This window comes from Sebastes fasciatus, chromosome 12 (genome assembly GCF_043250625.1).
Source record: "Sebastes fasciatus isolate fSebFas1 chromosome 12, fSebFas1.pri, whole genome shotgun sequence".
Taxonomy (NCBI): domain Eukaryota; kingdom Metazoa; phylum Chordata; class Actinopteri; order Perciformes; family Sebastidae; genus Sebastes; species Sebastes fasciatus.
The window spans coordinates 10,985,813-10,999,533 of NC_133806.1; the positions used below are offsets into that span (position 1 = coordinate 10,985,813).

Here is a 13,721-nt window from a genome sequence, read left to right on the forward strand (position 1 = left end):
TTGATAAGAGATTAAACATTCAAAGTGGCAAGCCGTAATATTTCAGTTCTGGTTGATTTGGTGACACCCTACTGGTGGTAACAGCAAATGCTGGTTTAACACTACAGGTCCCAGAATACCGGGGACAGCAAAACATACAGTTGTTGTTATAATAAGGAAATAATTGTCCTTTTTGTGAACAACCGTGATCTGATTTAATGCTGCACACGGCATGCGTCAACGAACAGCAAAAGGGAAAGTGGTTGGTTACCTCGCTGAGAAGTTGTAGATGTGCCATCTGTCACCTGCAGCTCTGCATCCAACAGCTCACTGTGTCTGCTCCTTTTTCCATCAGTCCTTGCAATATTTCAGACTGATCCGCGGTCAAATAATGCAGAAAATGACAGTTGTCTTGTTTTGTAGATACATTTTTGATGAACGATAGTGGTCAGTGTCAAACTCACTAACAAACAGATCGCATTTCCTGTGACTACTTCATAATAAAAGTCAACTTGTGTCTTACAAGTTAAATGCTTTTAATGTGAAGTACGAAATGTTCGGTTTGCATAAGCAGTAACTTAATACAGCATTTTTTTCCGGGAATGTCGCCACAGACACCCAGTTCATAATGCTACAAATATTTGAATATTGCAGTACTTTCAGTCAGTGGGCCATAGGCTCAATCACCATTGTGTTACCTCATTCGGCGATCCATAGTGACTTAACAGACATTTACTTAAATTAAAATCTTCGAGATTATTATCGAGTTGTTCATCAGGCAAAAATACCAAACATTCTTTGGATTCAGCCTCTCAAATGTGAGGATTTCCCACAGTTCCCTTCTTCATATCATTGATAATTTAATATCTCAGGGTATTAGACTGTTGATCAGTCTAATGTTTGATGGGCATTTTTTACTTTTTTTTACATTTTGTACACTAAAATATGAATTTTAAACATAATCAATAGAATAATCGATCATTAAAAAGATCACTAATTGCAGCCTATAGTTAAAAGTAGCCTGGTGGTGTTAAAGGGCCGTTTGTGTGCAGAATGTAATGATGTTTATCTCCGTTCCAGTCCTCAGTTGTAAGCACATCTAATGAAAACTTTGGTCTCTAAACACACACACGCAGGGCCTGGTTTGGCCCGGAGTCAGTGCTTGTTGTTTACACTGCGCTTCCTGTGTGTCTGGGCCCCCTTGCCCTCTTACATCACCCTATTGGGTGCAGGAGGGACACAACAGGGTGAGGGGGTGACGGGTTAGGGGGGGGGGGTAAGCGATGAGGTAGTTCATTAGTCCTCTGGCCCATCCCAAATGAGATGCAGATCCATTCTCTGTGTGTTTCCCCGAGTTCCTCTTTTCTTTTTACGGGGTTGCCGCCCTTTTCCCTTTCCAGTCTTTTGATTCCACACTCCGGGTCTCAGTACTGTTTCCTCGCCTCTTGTTTGCCTCATTTCCATTTTTCTAGAGAATGTGCTGCATTTCCACCCTGTTTACCAAGAACTTTTTGTAAGATTAGACTTATTGAGATTTGGCAGAACTATTCTGTGTCATTGTAATATAAACTAGAGCTGTCAAAGTTAACACGATAATAACAAGTTAACGCAAATTTGTTTTAACACCACTAATTTCTTGAACACATTAACGCAACATGCGATTGTTAGGTTGTAGCAGGCTCATTTTTAAAGTTAGAGTGAAGACACTGGTATCATATGAAAATAGAAAAACCTAAAGAATCCATTGGTACCAACCACGTCATACTAGCTTGTTGAGAAGGAGGCTAAATAACGCTCCAAACTTAGACAAAAGTTTAGCGAGGAAAAACTGGCATGACCATTTTCTAACAGCCTCAAGATACAAGCCCAAAGAGACCTCAAGATATGTGAATGAAAATGGTTCTATGGGTACCCACGAGTCTCCCCTTCACAGACATTCCCATTTTATGATAATCACACGCAGTTTGGGGCAAGTCATAGTCAACAGCTGACAGCTGTTGTTGCCTGTTGGGCTCGAGTTTGCCATGTTATGATTTGGGCATACTTTATATGCTAAATGCAGTACCTGTTTCTAGATAATATTTGTAATTTTTTTGTGTTGTAACTTGATTTCCAATAATAAATAGATATATACATTTGCATAAAGCAAGCATATTTGCCCACTCCCATGTTGTAATTAAATACTTGACACATCTCCCTTTTAAGTTACATTTTGGACAGATAAAAAATGTTTGATTAATTGCGATTGAATATTTGTATCGATTGACAGCCCTATAATAAACCTTTAGTTATTCCTGTTGGTGGTCTGACAGGGCGTTGAGTTCACCTCCTTGCCTCGTTTTATCTGCTTGGCAGGAGACAGAGAAGGTTTAGGTTGCTTAAGAGTGAAGCTCTTAGCTTCATAAATATTCGATGTCTTGCCCTATATTTTTACTCTGCACTGTATCTTGGCGAGACATTGCCAGTGCTCTGGATGTTGCAGTGGGAATGAGCAGCAGCTGCGAGTTGTATTCATTATGACCGCTCACTCACTATCTTGTAATCATTTTAAAGCTTACCAGTACTTCTTTGTATTCACTTCACACTGGGAATGTCCGCTTGTTTTTGTACCAAGCAGTTTCACATTGCTATTGCTTTTTTACAGTTCCTCTCAACCGAAAGTATCCTCCCAAAGCTGTTAATGAGCAAACACTGTCATAAGAATGTGCTGTCATAGTTTGCCGAGTCTGTCATACAGTGAGTCATGTGTTTTTCTGTGCCTTGGCAGACACACGTTTTTCTTACCCTGATTCACGGGTCACATCATGTGAGGTTGATGAACAGGTAGAAAAATAGCAGTGTGGTTGGTTTATTGTCTGAACCCTGTGCTTGGTACAGTTGCCTTTCAGATCCTACAGCCTGTATAGCTATGTCAATGTATTTGCTTTCATTATAATGTGGGAACATGCTATCCCAAGGACTCTTGTGCCTCTGCTTCCATAAGGAATTCTTATTGCTTGGACATAAATACTGTGATAATTAAACTGAAAAAAAGGCTCTTCTTCTTCTTGTGCCCTGCAGTTTTGGAGGTGACTAAGTCTATTTAAGTGGCACTGGGGCAGCAGCAGTGAGGGGTATTTATAACCTGCTCTAACAAAATAATATGCTGTGAAATTGGATTTCTACTAAATCACATTTTGTGTGTCAGAATTACCAGCTGTCCCAGTTTTAACGTGGCTCTTTACTCACAATGTCATCAGCCGAACTGTGAAGCACTAAATCCCTTTGTGGTTTGCACTTTGGGAGTGAAAGTATAATGACTGAGCTTTGCAGAGCCTCTGTGCTACATTTTTCCACACCAACATTTGAAATTGCACATACTTATATTTCCAACCTAACTCCTTTTCCTCTAACTGGGATATGGCACAGAGTCTGTGCTAATTACCTGCTGATTCTCAACCTGCCATTCTGCCTGCACACTGTGCTCATGCATGCGTGCATACACCCACTTCGGAAGGGGGTTCCTTTTACTATTTCTGCTGACTCTTACAGATATCTTATTCCATTGTATCACTTTTGCATGTAAATGGGCTCAATTGAGTGCCTCAGGCTTTTGTTTGACACTAGGGAGGCCCCATAGTGAGACATTATGTGGCCAACTGAGCCGTGGTGCAAGGTGACGGTGTGATGTTCCACCAATGATCACGCACAGCATGCTGAAGATTCCTGAACCTCCTCTGACCCACTTTGAAGAGTCTCATAGCTGTCGCATACCCATTTGATATTCAGTAGGAGGATAAGACAAAAGCAACCATGCAATGACATCACTGCTTTTAGATGCTCTAAAGATTGATTTACTTACTACCACCAGATTAGTAAGAGATTATGCTAATAATGTAAATAATATGCAAATTATAGTGGCAGTAATACTTAAAAAGGCTTTTGGAATATCATGTCTTCTCTAGGGATGCACCGATGTCAGATATTGGGCCAATACAATACTGACTCAAATAGCTGGATACCATAAATAGCTTTATTGTAAGCCATTACAATAAATGGCATTTTAATTATTTAAAAAGAGAGTGCCTTGGAGTTTTCTTCTGATTTTTGTGTCTACAAATGCAGAAATGTTGGATATTAAAGAAACATATTGGACCCCATTGCTTATAATAAGAAGCTGATTTAAAATGTAGCTTTTCAGGATTTCTAAAGAAGGACTGATGGTGCAAACCAAAACCTTCAACATGCCTGGGATGCTATCAAGCTTTTCTTCAAACACTGACCAAATGTTTGTCCTGTCTATTTTTCTCCCTCGCCTTCCAACAATAACCTCCACCAAAGTGTTTTTCCATGTTCAGGCTTGACTCGAGCGTCTCGGAGGAAGTTCGGCGTGCATTGATTTTTATTAATATGGGGGACGCTGGAGTGTAAATATGCTAAGGAGGCAGTTACTCACATGATACAAGTGTTCTACCACCGATAGACCCCCTCTGCTGTATGGGGTTTTTCTAAATATAGTAATAGAATTAGGCTGATATTCCTGTTTCTGCTATGATTATTTCATGCATAAACACACCGCATGAGGCCGCCTTGTTACATAAAAACTGGGTAATTTTATTAGCTTGGCTCAAGTCATTTCTTTTGTCCGTGACAACATCCAGGACACAGAGTTCATAGATTGCTGAACAGATTTTGTCATTTTGTGCATTCAGTACATCTGTGCAAATATTACTTAAGCATTCTCGTCAAAGCCCCGCTGCATACCGTATGTCCCAATCTTGTTTGCTGTAAGGGGTCACTGTGTAGACAGTTTCCAAATACACTTGTACCCATCACTATGTCAGCCCAGTCCCTGATTCGGAGCCATTACATTTAGCAGACTTCTTTGTTCTTTTCATGTTAAACCTGTGGAGGTTCCTTAACAAAGTTATGTTTACTTTATTATTATTATTTTTAAAACTTTATTTAACCAGGAAATCCCTTGAGATAGGTCTCCCTCGGAAAAGAGATTCTAAGCGGTTACATTCAGTGTTCTTCATCAAAATGCATTGTGTGTATCTTAAAGGCCTGACAAATGTGTTGAATGCATTTCCTTTCACAGAAAACATTTTCAAAACAGTTTTTATATATTTCAAATTGTGCTTTGTTTGCTGGCTTGCAGTTGTCTTCTTCACTACCTTTTGTTGGTGCCTGTAAAAAACACTCCTCCATAGCGCCACTTGTGGTCAAATTAGGGTAGCTTTAAGTATAAATTGCAGTTGTCACTACTTCTGAAATGATTAGTCAGTTGATTATTTTATTATTTGAATCAAAAAAGAAACTTGAAGCACCAGCTATTTTGATATTCAATTACTTTTCGGGACGGCGGCCAAGTGTTGGCGGGGGGGTTGCTGAGCGAAACTCAGAGGAGCGGCTTGTCACTGAGATGAGAGTAGCTGGTCCATAGCGTGTAAAGGTCAGCCCACCTTAAGCGAGCAAGCCTCAGCCGTTGTTGTCGCTAACTTCAGGGCCAACTCCTTCAGTTTAATCTGCAGGGGACAAACACGACACAGGAACTTGGCCTGAGAGTTGTGTCATTTATTCTTTGACAGTCTAAACTGCACACACTGCACTGCTACGTTCACAGCTATAACATTACTGTTTACTTCACTTGCTATCTGTCACAAACACGCACGTTCTCTCTCTCTCTCTCTCTTTAAAAATACAAAATATATAATTCCCAGTTGATTAGGTACGGCAGATTTAAGTCATTTATCAAGCAAAAAGGCCAAATATTTACAGGATCCAGCCTTTAAAAGGTGATTTGCTGTTTTGTTTTTTTCATAGTAGATTACATTTTCTTTAAGGTCTTGGACTGTATTATGTTTCCAGAGCCCAATATGACTTCTTCAAATTGCTCTTTATATACTAAACAATTAATCACATTAATCAATGCAGCAACAGTTAGAACGTTTAAGATGTTTTTCCCCGTTAACTTTCTGTCATCTATCGTACACTCTGTTCTCCCCGTGGTCTCGTAGCCCAGACGGTCAGAGCGCTGCATCAATCAGCCCTTGTTTCACTCCCTCGCTACGCAGCAGCAATCCTCTCCCTCAGCTCCCATCCCATTTTCCTCCAGAGAGCTTCAGGTTTCATTGGTATTCATTGTCAGTGCCACCAACATACCAGAGTATGTTACGTTCTCATTCTCTCCATCATTGACTGTATAGATCCCAGTGATTGTCTCACCGGCCGCCCACAGCGCTGTCAAACAGCCAATTCTTTGTGACTCCAGTTCTCAGGTTGTACGGGGGTAACTTTCACAGGATGTGAGGCAACACAATACCCGTCCGTCAGAACTGCACTTGCTCTTATCACCTTTTGTAGTTGTCATATCTGCCCTTAGGGATTCGTAAGGTAACAGGGTTGTATGAGTCAGTCATCACCTGAACAGTCACATGCCTGGGGTTGTTTGTTTGCAAAAAATGTTGTATAGATTTTTCTGTGTAAGGATTTACCCTTGATACAGTAACATGAACGAACCGGGGAGGAAAAGCCAAGAGCAGGCAGTTTTACTGGATTTAATCAGGTTTAAATGAAGTTGGTTGCAAGCCCCGGGTGCTGTGTTGTTATGTGGCATTTTTTTCTGTAGTAAACAATTTAAATTGAATCCTTGAATACATTACTGGATCCTGCTCTCAGTCTTTTTCCTCGCAAAGTTTCATTTTGTTACAAAATTACACCTCTTCTACTTTCAGTTTATCTCACTACCATTCCCCCTCCTTCCTCTCCCCCCCTCATCTCACTGGCATTGCAGTGTTTTGGCCGCTGGCCCGTTACCATGAAGAGACCACAACAATGGCCCCTCTCTGTCAGAGCACATCGCCGCCTGAGAAATGCTTGTTTAATAGTGGCATGCTTCGACAGGGGAAACACAATGTCTTGTCGCACAGCTGAACTCTTTCATAGACTCGTACTGCTAGTCTCTCAGGTCTTCGGGTTTTGCCCAGCTCAGGGTCATCAGTAACTGCCTCCCCTTTCCCAGACCGATGACATAGCCTTTCCATGTGCTGAGCTGATCCACACAGCCTGATATGTCACTGAATGCTACTAAGCATTGGAGCTGCAGAAGTGAGAAGTTGACCTGTTTATTTGGCCTATTTGTGCAGACCTTTGTCCAGCTTTGTGCTTCTTAGGTTTAATAAGTTTAATTCTCAAAGGAGCAGTGTGTTTAAAAAAAAAAAAAAAAAAGTTTTATGGCTTGTTTTCGAAAGAGATGTTTATGGCTTAAGAGGCACACTGTACAGTTACACACTCTATAGAAAGCTATAATCAATTCTCTTTTAAGTTGGTCTCGCTGCTCATTTGGGGCTCTTCTATGCAAACTGTTGAATAGCGCAGCATTTGCAGAGTAAATCTTCAGTGCGTTCACGGCCTCGGTGTGACAGCCCCCTGCTGTCTGTGTTGTTTTTAGCCAAAGTCTGAATAATTTACAGCATGTTGCCCCAGTGTTTACCTTCAGAGACTATGCAGAAGAAACTGTGCTCCAACACGGTTCCACATAGGGAGCGCAGGGGTACAGTGCTGAGTGGACAAAGCCAAGAGTCCCTCCCATGAGGGTCTTTGTTTGGCCGTCAAAGCCTGGGCAAACTAATGTTTGAGTCGGAGATTCAAGTTCAGAAGCGTGCCAAATGTGAGTCATGGTGCTGCGAGTGAAGCCGCTGTCCCAAACAGATCGGCCCAGCTATTCTTTTATCAAACTAATTTTGAAATCCCAGACAGTACAGATGACTCATGGGCCTGAGCTGACTCCTATCGAGTAGTTCTCATCAAAACGAACTTTGTCTACTTCTGGGAAGATGATCACTCTGATTCTGTTTTCCTAAGCAATTTATTTTACCTCAATTAGAATCATCAGGATGCCAAAAAGCAATTACTGTGTTTAGTCCTCCCAGGGAGTCTGGCCATTTGCTCAGGCCGGTCTGTCGATAAATCAGTCGTGCACAGTAGAAAATGGAATTAGGCGTCGAGTTCGAGGAGCAGACATAAGACCTATTATGTTGTGTCTCTGAGCAAACGGTGTAATCTCTGCAGCAGATACTGTTGCCCGACAGCTGAAAGAAACATTGTACAGAAACAGAGGAGCTTAGATTGTTTCTTTGGAGGTGTTACACTGCTGATAATTTGAGTCATCAAATTGAACAATTTCTCAAAGAAAACAGTCTTCTCCTCATAGCCATGGACTCCACCCCTCACACCTGACAGCTTTTGAGGAAGTTAACGTCATCCACACTAAACTACCTCATAGGCCCAGTAGTGAAAGGAATGAAGACCAACTGGTTGAGTTCCATCTCTGTGCTTGTCTTGCCTTTTACCTCACTCACTTGTTTTCATTCTTTGTCTTCGGCCAGCTCCCCTCTCGGCTCTGAACGCAAACCCTACGAGGCCGGACCCGGAGGGGGAGAGCAGCCCCCCGAAGACGGACAACACAGAGAGAATGGATTCTCCAGCTAAGAAAGATGCAGACCGGAGACTGAATACCCCCACGAAATCTGACGTCATCCAGCGATCACCTGGGTCACCGGCATCACCCGTCCCCAGGTCGAAAAGTGGTAAAGGTAAAAAGAAACTTCACCTGTAAAGTACTATTTTACTTGTATATAGTTCAGTTGCTTAAAGGTTAAAGGTTCTCTATGCGATATTCAGAGCATTAATATAGCAGCAAACAGCTATTTACTATGTAAAGATATAGAGGAGTAATGTCTACCTGAGCAGAGAATGAAGTCGCTCACCCACTGTGTGTGTTGCAATCTGAGTTTCTCCGTGCTTTGTTGACATAGCCAGGCTGGCCGTGAATGCATTTTAGTGCATGCGAGTGTGCCCCACTGGCTAGCTCATGGCCGCCACTCTGCACTGCGCTCATACGGCACTAAGAGCTGATAACGCTGCCCCGACCGACGGCGCCGTTACGGAAGCGTAGCACCTATCCTCTGGTTCCCCCTCAGGTTAACACTTTTAGTTCCGTTAGCAGTGTTGCCGTTGTTTTCACTGATGGCGTTGTTAGCACTGTTAGCTGCGGGCCGCCAGCTGAGCCGTCGCCATGTTGAGAGCCGTGCGGATGCAATAGAAATGCTCCCAGTCTCGTATTTAGCAGCTGAATTTGGTCAGACACGATGGAGTGCTCTTATAATGCAGTGCAATTGCCTCTGCAGTCTGCTGGAGTTAGGTCAGCTCTCTTGAGGCGAGGTAATGCTTCAGTATCTGAGTAATGGTGACCACATGCTTTCAGACGTGGAGCTAAATCCAATAGAGCTGCTGCCGTTGTTGGAACAGAAGCTGCTATGTGAGAACATCTCAGCTTTGGGCTCAAAGATTTTAGGCAGAATTAAATTAGTAAAGTAAATAGCTCAGTGAAATATGGACAAATGAGCTTTCTTGGTAAGTGGATGGCTAATTCTGATCACCGCCATGCACTGGTCCCTAATGAAAGGTGGCCAACCTGACTAGGAATCCCATTTCAGTGAGCGATGCCAAGGGAGCATTTAGTTTGACCTGGCAGCTGCACCATTTCCACAGTGCCACCTCTTAGAGTCTGTGCAGCCAATGGCTAACAGCACATGCAAACTCTAAGGAACATGTTTGAGGGTTTTGGGAGTCTAAGCCTCTTTTCTCTCTCTCCTTTATTCTTTATCCATTAATCCATTCACTGTGGTCATGGTCTTTATTCCCTTTGCGTGAGGTGACAGGGATAAACCCCCCAAAGCCCCAAACTGCTCCCAAAATTATAACAATACTTCCAGTTTGGATGCCCTATGACCTTAGCCACATCAGTTATATCAAAACCTATATGATATTTTTTGTTTATTTGCCAGTCTGGTCTATTTTAGAGAATTATGCAGTTGAGTCTTAGTCTGCTGATTCCCAAAAGTGAGCCACACTTCTCCTTTTTGTCCTTCCAAGTTCCTTTTCTGCTGGTTTTGTAAAGCTGATTACTTGTGAGGTTTTGCACCACCCAGAGGAGTATAATGAAGATGAAAAGCACTCAGTGGCCTCTTAATTAGTAAAATGAAATGGTGAGGCGTGTAGTTCAGTTGGGAGCTGCTTCTGCTAATGGTCTACTCAGTTGTATTTTGTGACATCTCAAATGTTTTCAGTGAAAGCAGCGATTTGCTAATGTCCACGAGAGCCTCCTCATGTAGGGGGTGTCAAGGGTTGAGTCTGTCTGTATCGCTTTCATCTCGAGAGCTGCCAATTCTATGCAGGGAATTGCAGACTTTTAAATATTGCTGTCGAAGTGTTTTCACTTTGACTTGGCACTGATCTATTGGGAATCCCTTCTCCTCCAGTTTATCTCGAATGACGTCACTATTTTTATGGGCGTTATTTAACATATCCTGTATGTTGTCTTCGACCCAGATGTCAAGAAAACATCAGACTTCTGCAGAAGTCCAGGTCAGCTGAATGACTAATTTCTAAGAAAGTTATGAGCACATCTCTGGTACACAACACAACATTTAAGTGGTGCTTTTGTGTGATTCTTTGTGGAGGAACTCAGTTTTACAGATCTGTTGATTAAATCCACTGATCCATTAGTCGACAAAATCGTAGTAGTGTTAGTCGACTAAGAATTTCTTTGGTCGAGGACAGCCCTAATCTGTAAACACGTCCTTTATTGGATCTTATGTGTGTCTATTGAGTTGACAATAAGAGTTGCACATCACACTATACAGTATACCCGGCACTGCTCTTATTGTATTCCAATTTAGAGGCGGACAGAATAACACAGAGTTGACATTTTGAGTGTGTGTGTGCACAGTCTGGAGGCCAAACACTGCACCTCGCAGTTTTTTCCGGACCAGTCGTTTTTTTGTGCATGCGACGTTATGATTAACACGGCGGTGGTGAGTTGCAAACAGGAGCGCATCACACCGACCAACACCGTGCACATGGGCCACAGTCCTATAAATACCAAAGTGGGTCAGAGGTGGTTCATAGGGGAGGCTGTATGGCAGATTGTTTTCCTGTTTGTGATTCACGCCTCCTCCTATTAGACATTGCTGAAGGATGAGTTCCTTTGTGTTTGATGTTGAACATCTGGTCTATGAAGATTGAGGGGGGATGATGTAGCATGAAGACTCAAGAAAGCTCAAGACTGCAGCCTGTGCCAGTGGTGGACGAGTTATTTGTGGTAGTACACACACTACAGATGTGTATGTGTTGGTGTGTGTATACGCACACTGCACATGGTAGATGTGGTAGATGACATTTCAAGCTCATTTATTTTTGTGGGCTGCAGTATGTAGGGAAACACTGTCATAAAAAACATCAGGATTATTTTGTCCAGCTGCAATTTTGTATGATGAAATAAGCTATTGCTCAGTAATGAGAAGGCATGCATTCATTTGCTGTAATCATATTTGTGTTGTAAATAGGGCTGCAACTGATGATTATATTCATTATCGATTGATCTTTCCATTATTTTCTTGATTAATTGATTAATTTGGTTCATAGCATATCAGCAAAAAGCTAAACATGTCCATCACAAGGTACCAGAGCCCATGGTGACGTCTTCAAATGTCTTGTTTTGTTCAACCAACCAAATAGTTCAGTTTAGAGCAACTATTCACATTTGAAAAGCTGCAACCAGTGAATTGTTGCCCTTTCTGCTTAAAAAATGACTTTATCGATTAATTGATTATCAAAATAGTTGAAGATAAATTTTCTACACATCGACTAATTGATGAATCTAATTGTTTGACAGTAATGGAATGACAGTATTTTCCCCAGGAAGAAGAACCAGCTATAATGAAAGGATTCAGTTTGAATTCTTGAAACGGCTCAGTTGAGTTCAGTGTTTGCTTGCGTGTTGCTGTTCCCCTCGGCATTTTTTTCCACTAAGTGGTTCCTCTGGGGAATTTGGAAGGAATGTTATGTGTGAGCTGACATCAGAGATGTCACAGAGAGAGAAGAGATATATATGTAAGTGCCCCCCCTGTAGTCATACCATATCACATACACCCACATAGGAGATTTAGTGAGGCTGCCACATGCTGCAGCTTTTATTCAGAGAAGATTGGCGTCCATGAAGATTCTTTTTCTCCAAACATTTGCTCCTTGTGTTTTTTTTTTTATCCAAAAAATATAGCACGCATCAGCTTCGGCCCTTTGTTGAGCATCAGTGGTGAAATGTTGACGTTGACAGTTTCCTGTCATTGTCTTGTGGCATGCATATCCTTGTGGTGACATGTAAAAGAAAAGCCTCGATTTTGCTGCAGTGAAGAAAACATTTACGAATATATTTCTGTTTATCAGAGGGTGGGTGCATCATTGTTGCCTCAGGTCAGTTTTGGGTTGATGGAGGTTGGAAAGGCAACTGTTATGATGATCAATGGCACAAAACATAATATTGTCCAAATAATAGTACATTTACAGAGCACTGGAACTTAAGATATTACCGCTAACTTGCAAGCAAATTGTGGTACCACATACATTATGACTACACCACAGAGGGCATGTTGCTTTAATTCAGAGGTTAACAGGGCTTGGTGGTGTAATGCAATAGTCTCTGCGTGGACTTATATATGACCAATGCCATGTGTTATATGCTCTCAAACATTTAACGGTCTACTCGAACAAAAGTTTAGTGAAATGGGTTCTTTTAACTGTTTGTACTTTATTTTGTTATTGGATTTTAGGAGATAATAACTCAAGAATTACATTTTTTTGTTTAAACGTTTCAACTCTTTAGAGGTTGAGTGGTCAGTGGTCAAGTCCATGTCTCAAGTCTAGGGCTGCAACTAATGATTATTTTCATTGTCAATTAATTTGTTGATTATTTTCTCTATTAATCGATTAGTTAGTATAGTAGATTAGTTTTTTGGTCTATAAAATGTCAGAAAATGGGGAAAAATGTCAATCAGTGTTTCCCAAAGCCCAGGATGGCGTTCTCAAATGTCTTGTTTTGTCCTCAACTTGAACGGCTTTGTTAACAAAATACAATTTTAGAAATACTGAATAATATCAAGACGTACCATGCTCGTTTCACCTCGTAGTGGATGTGTAGCACGGTGGAAATTGACTAAATTATATATTCTCTGCATAACACAAGTCCTCCTCAAGGAATGATTCCAATTAAGGAGAGCTCGACTAACTAGCTCTAATTGAGCTACTACGCTTTTTAATTGCTCATTTATATGGAAGTATGTCATGAATCTCACTCTCTTAGATGTTAGATGCCAACACATATTAAATATTGAATTCCTCTCAGGTTGTGTTGCAGATCAGATGATACTGTGTTAGTTTTGATCATCTACAAGGAAACATAAAGCAATGTTAAGATTTATGAATGTTTCTGAATAAATGCTGTCTGACCGAAGTGTGATGGGGCTGAATGGATTGGAATTGATATGAGTTTGCAATATGACACCTATTATTTACACATCCTCTCCCTGTTTTCTCCTTTCTCCATTCTCATCCCAGACAGCATAAAGTCAGGGGAGAGGCAGAAGCTTGCCAAGGAGCGGAGAGAGGAAAAGGCCAAATATCTTGGTAAGTGGAAACAAGGGGTGGGAGGATAAGCCCGTTACATAGGAAGAGAGCTCCCCCTAGTGTTGGGGCGAAAGAGGGTTGTTGTTTTACATTTGCAGCTGGGTTGCTACTAGGCTGACTCCAGGCTGCAGATGGCATGCACATGTAGCACAGGGAGGATGAAAGGGTAGTTTGGGGCTTCTGCACGAAGGTGATTTCCTGTGTCCAGACCGTTTGAATCTGCCCACTCCACCCAG

General features: G+C 41.7%; 1 protein-coding gene across 5 annotated transcripts in view; it reads left to right on the forward strand.

Annotated features, from left to right (window-relative positions):
- map7d1a (MAP7 domain containing 1a) overlaps window positions 1-13,721 on the forward strand; it is a 50,711-nt gene that overhangs the window by 9,544 nt on the left and 27,446 nt on the right. For all 5 annotated transcript variants that reach the window (XM_074653075.1, XM_074653076.1, XM_074653077.1 and 2 more), the window contains exons 2-3: window positions 8,349-8,555; window positions 13,417-13,485. In XM_074653075.1, coding sequence (XP_074509176.1) covers window positions 8,349-8,555; window positions 13,417-13,485 — 276 coding nt within the window. The remainder of the gene's footprint in view (window positions 1-8,348; window positions 8,556-13,416; window positions 13,486-13,721) is intronic.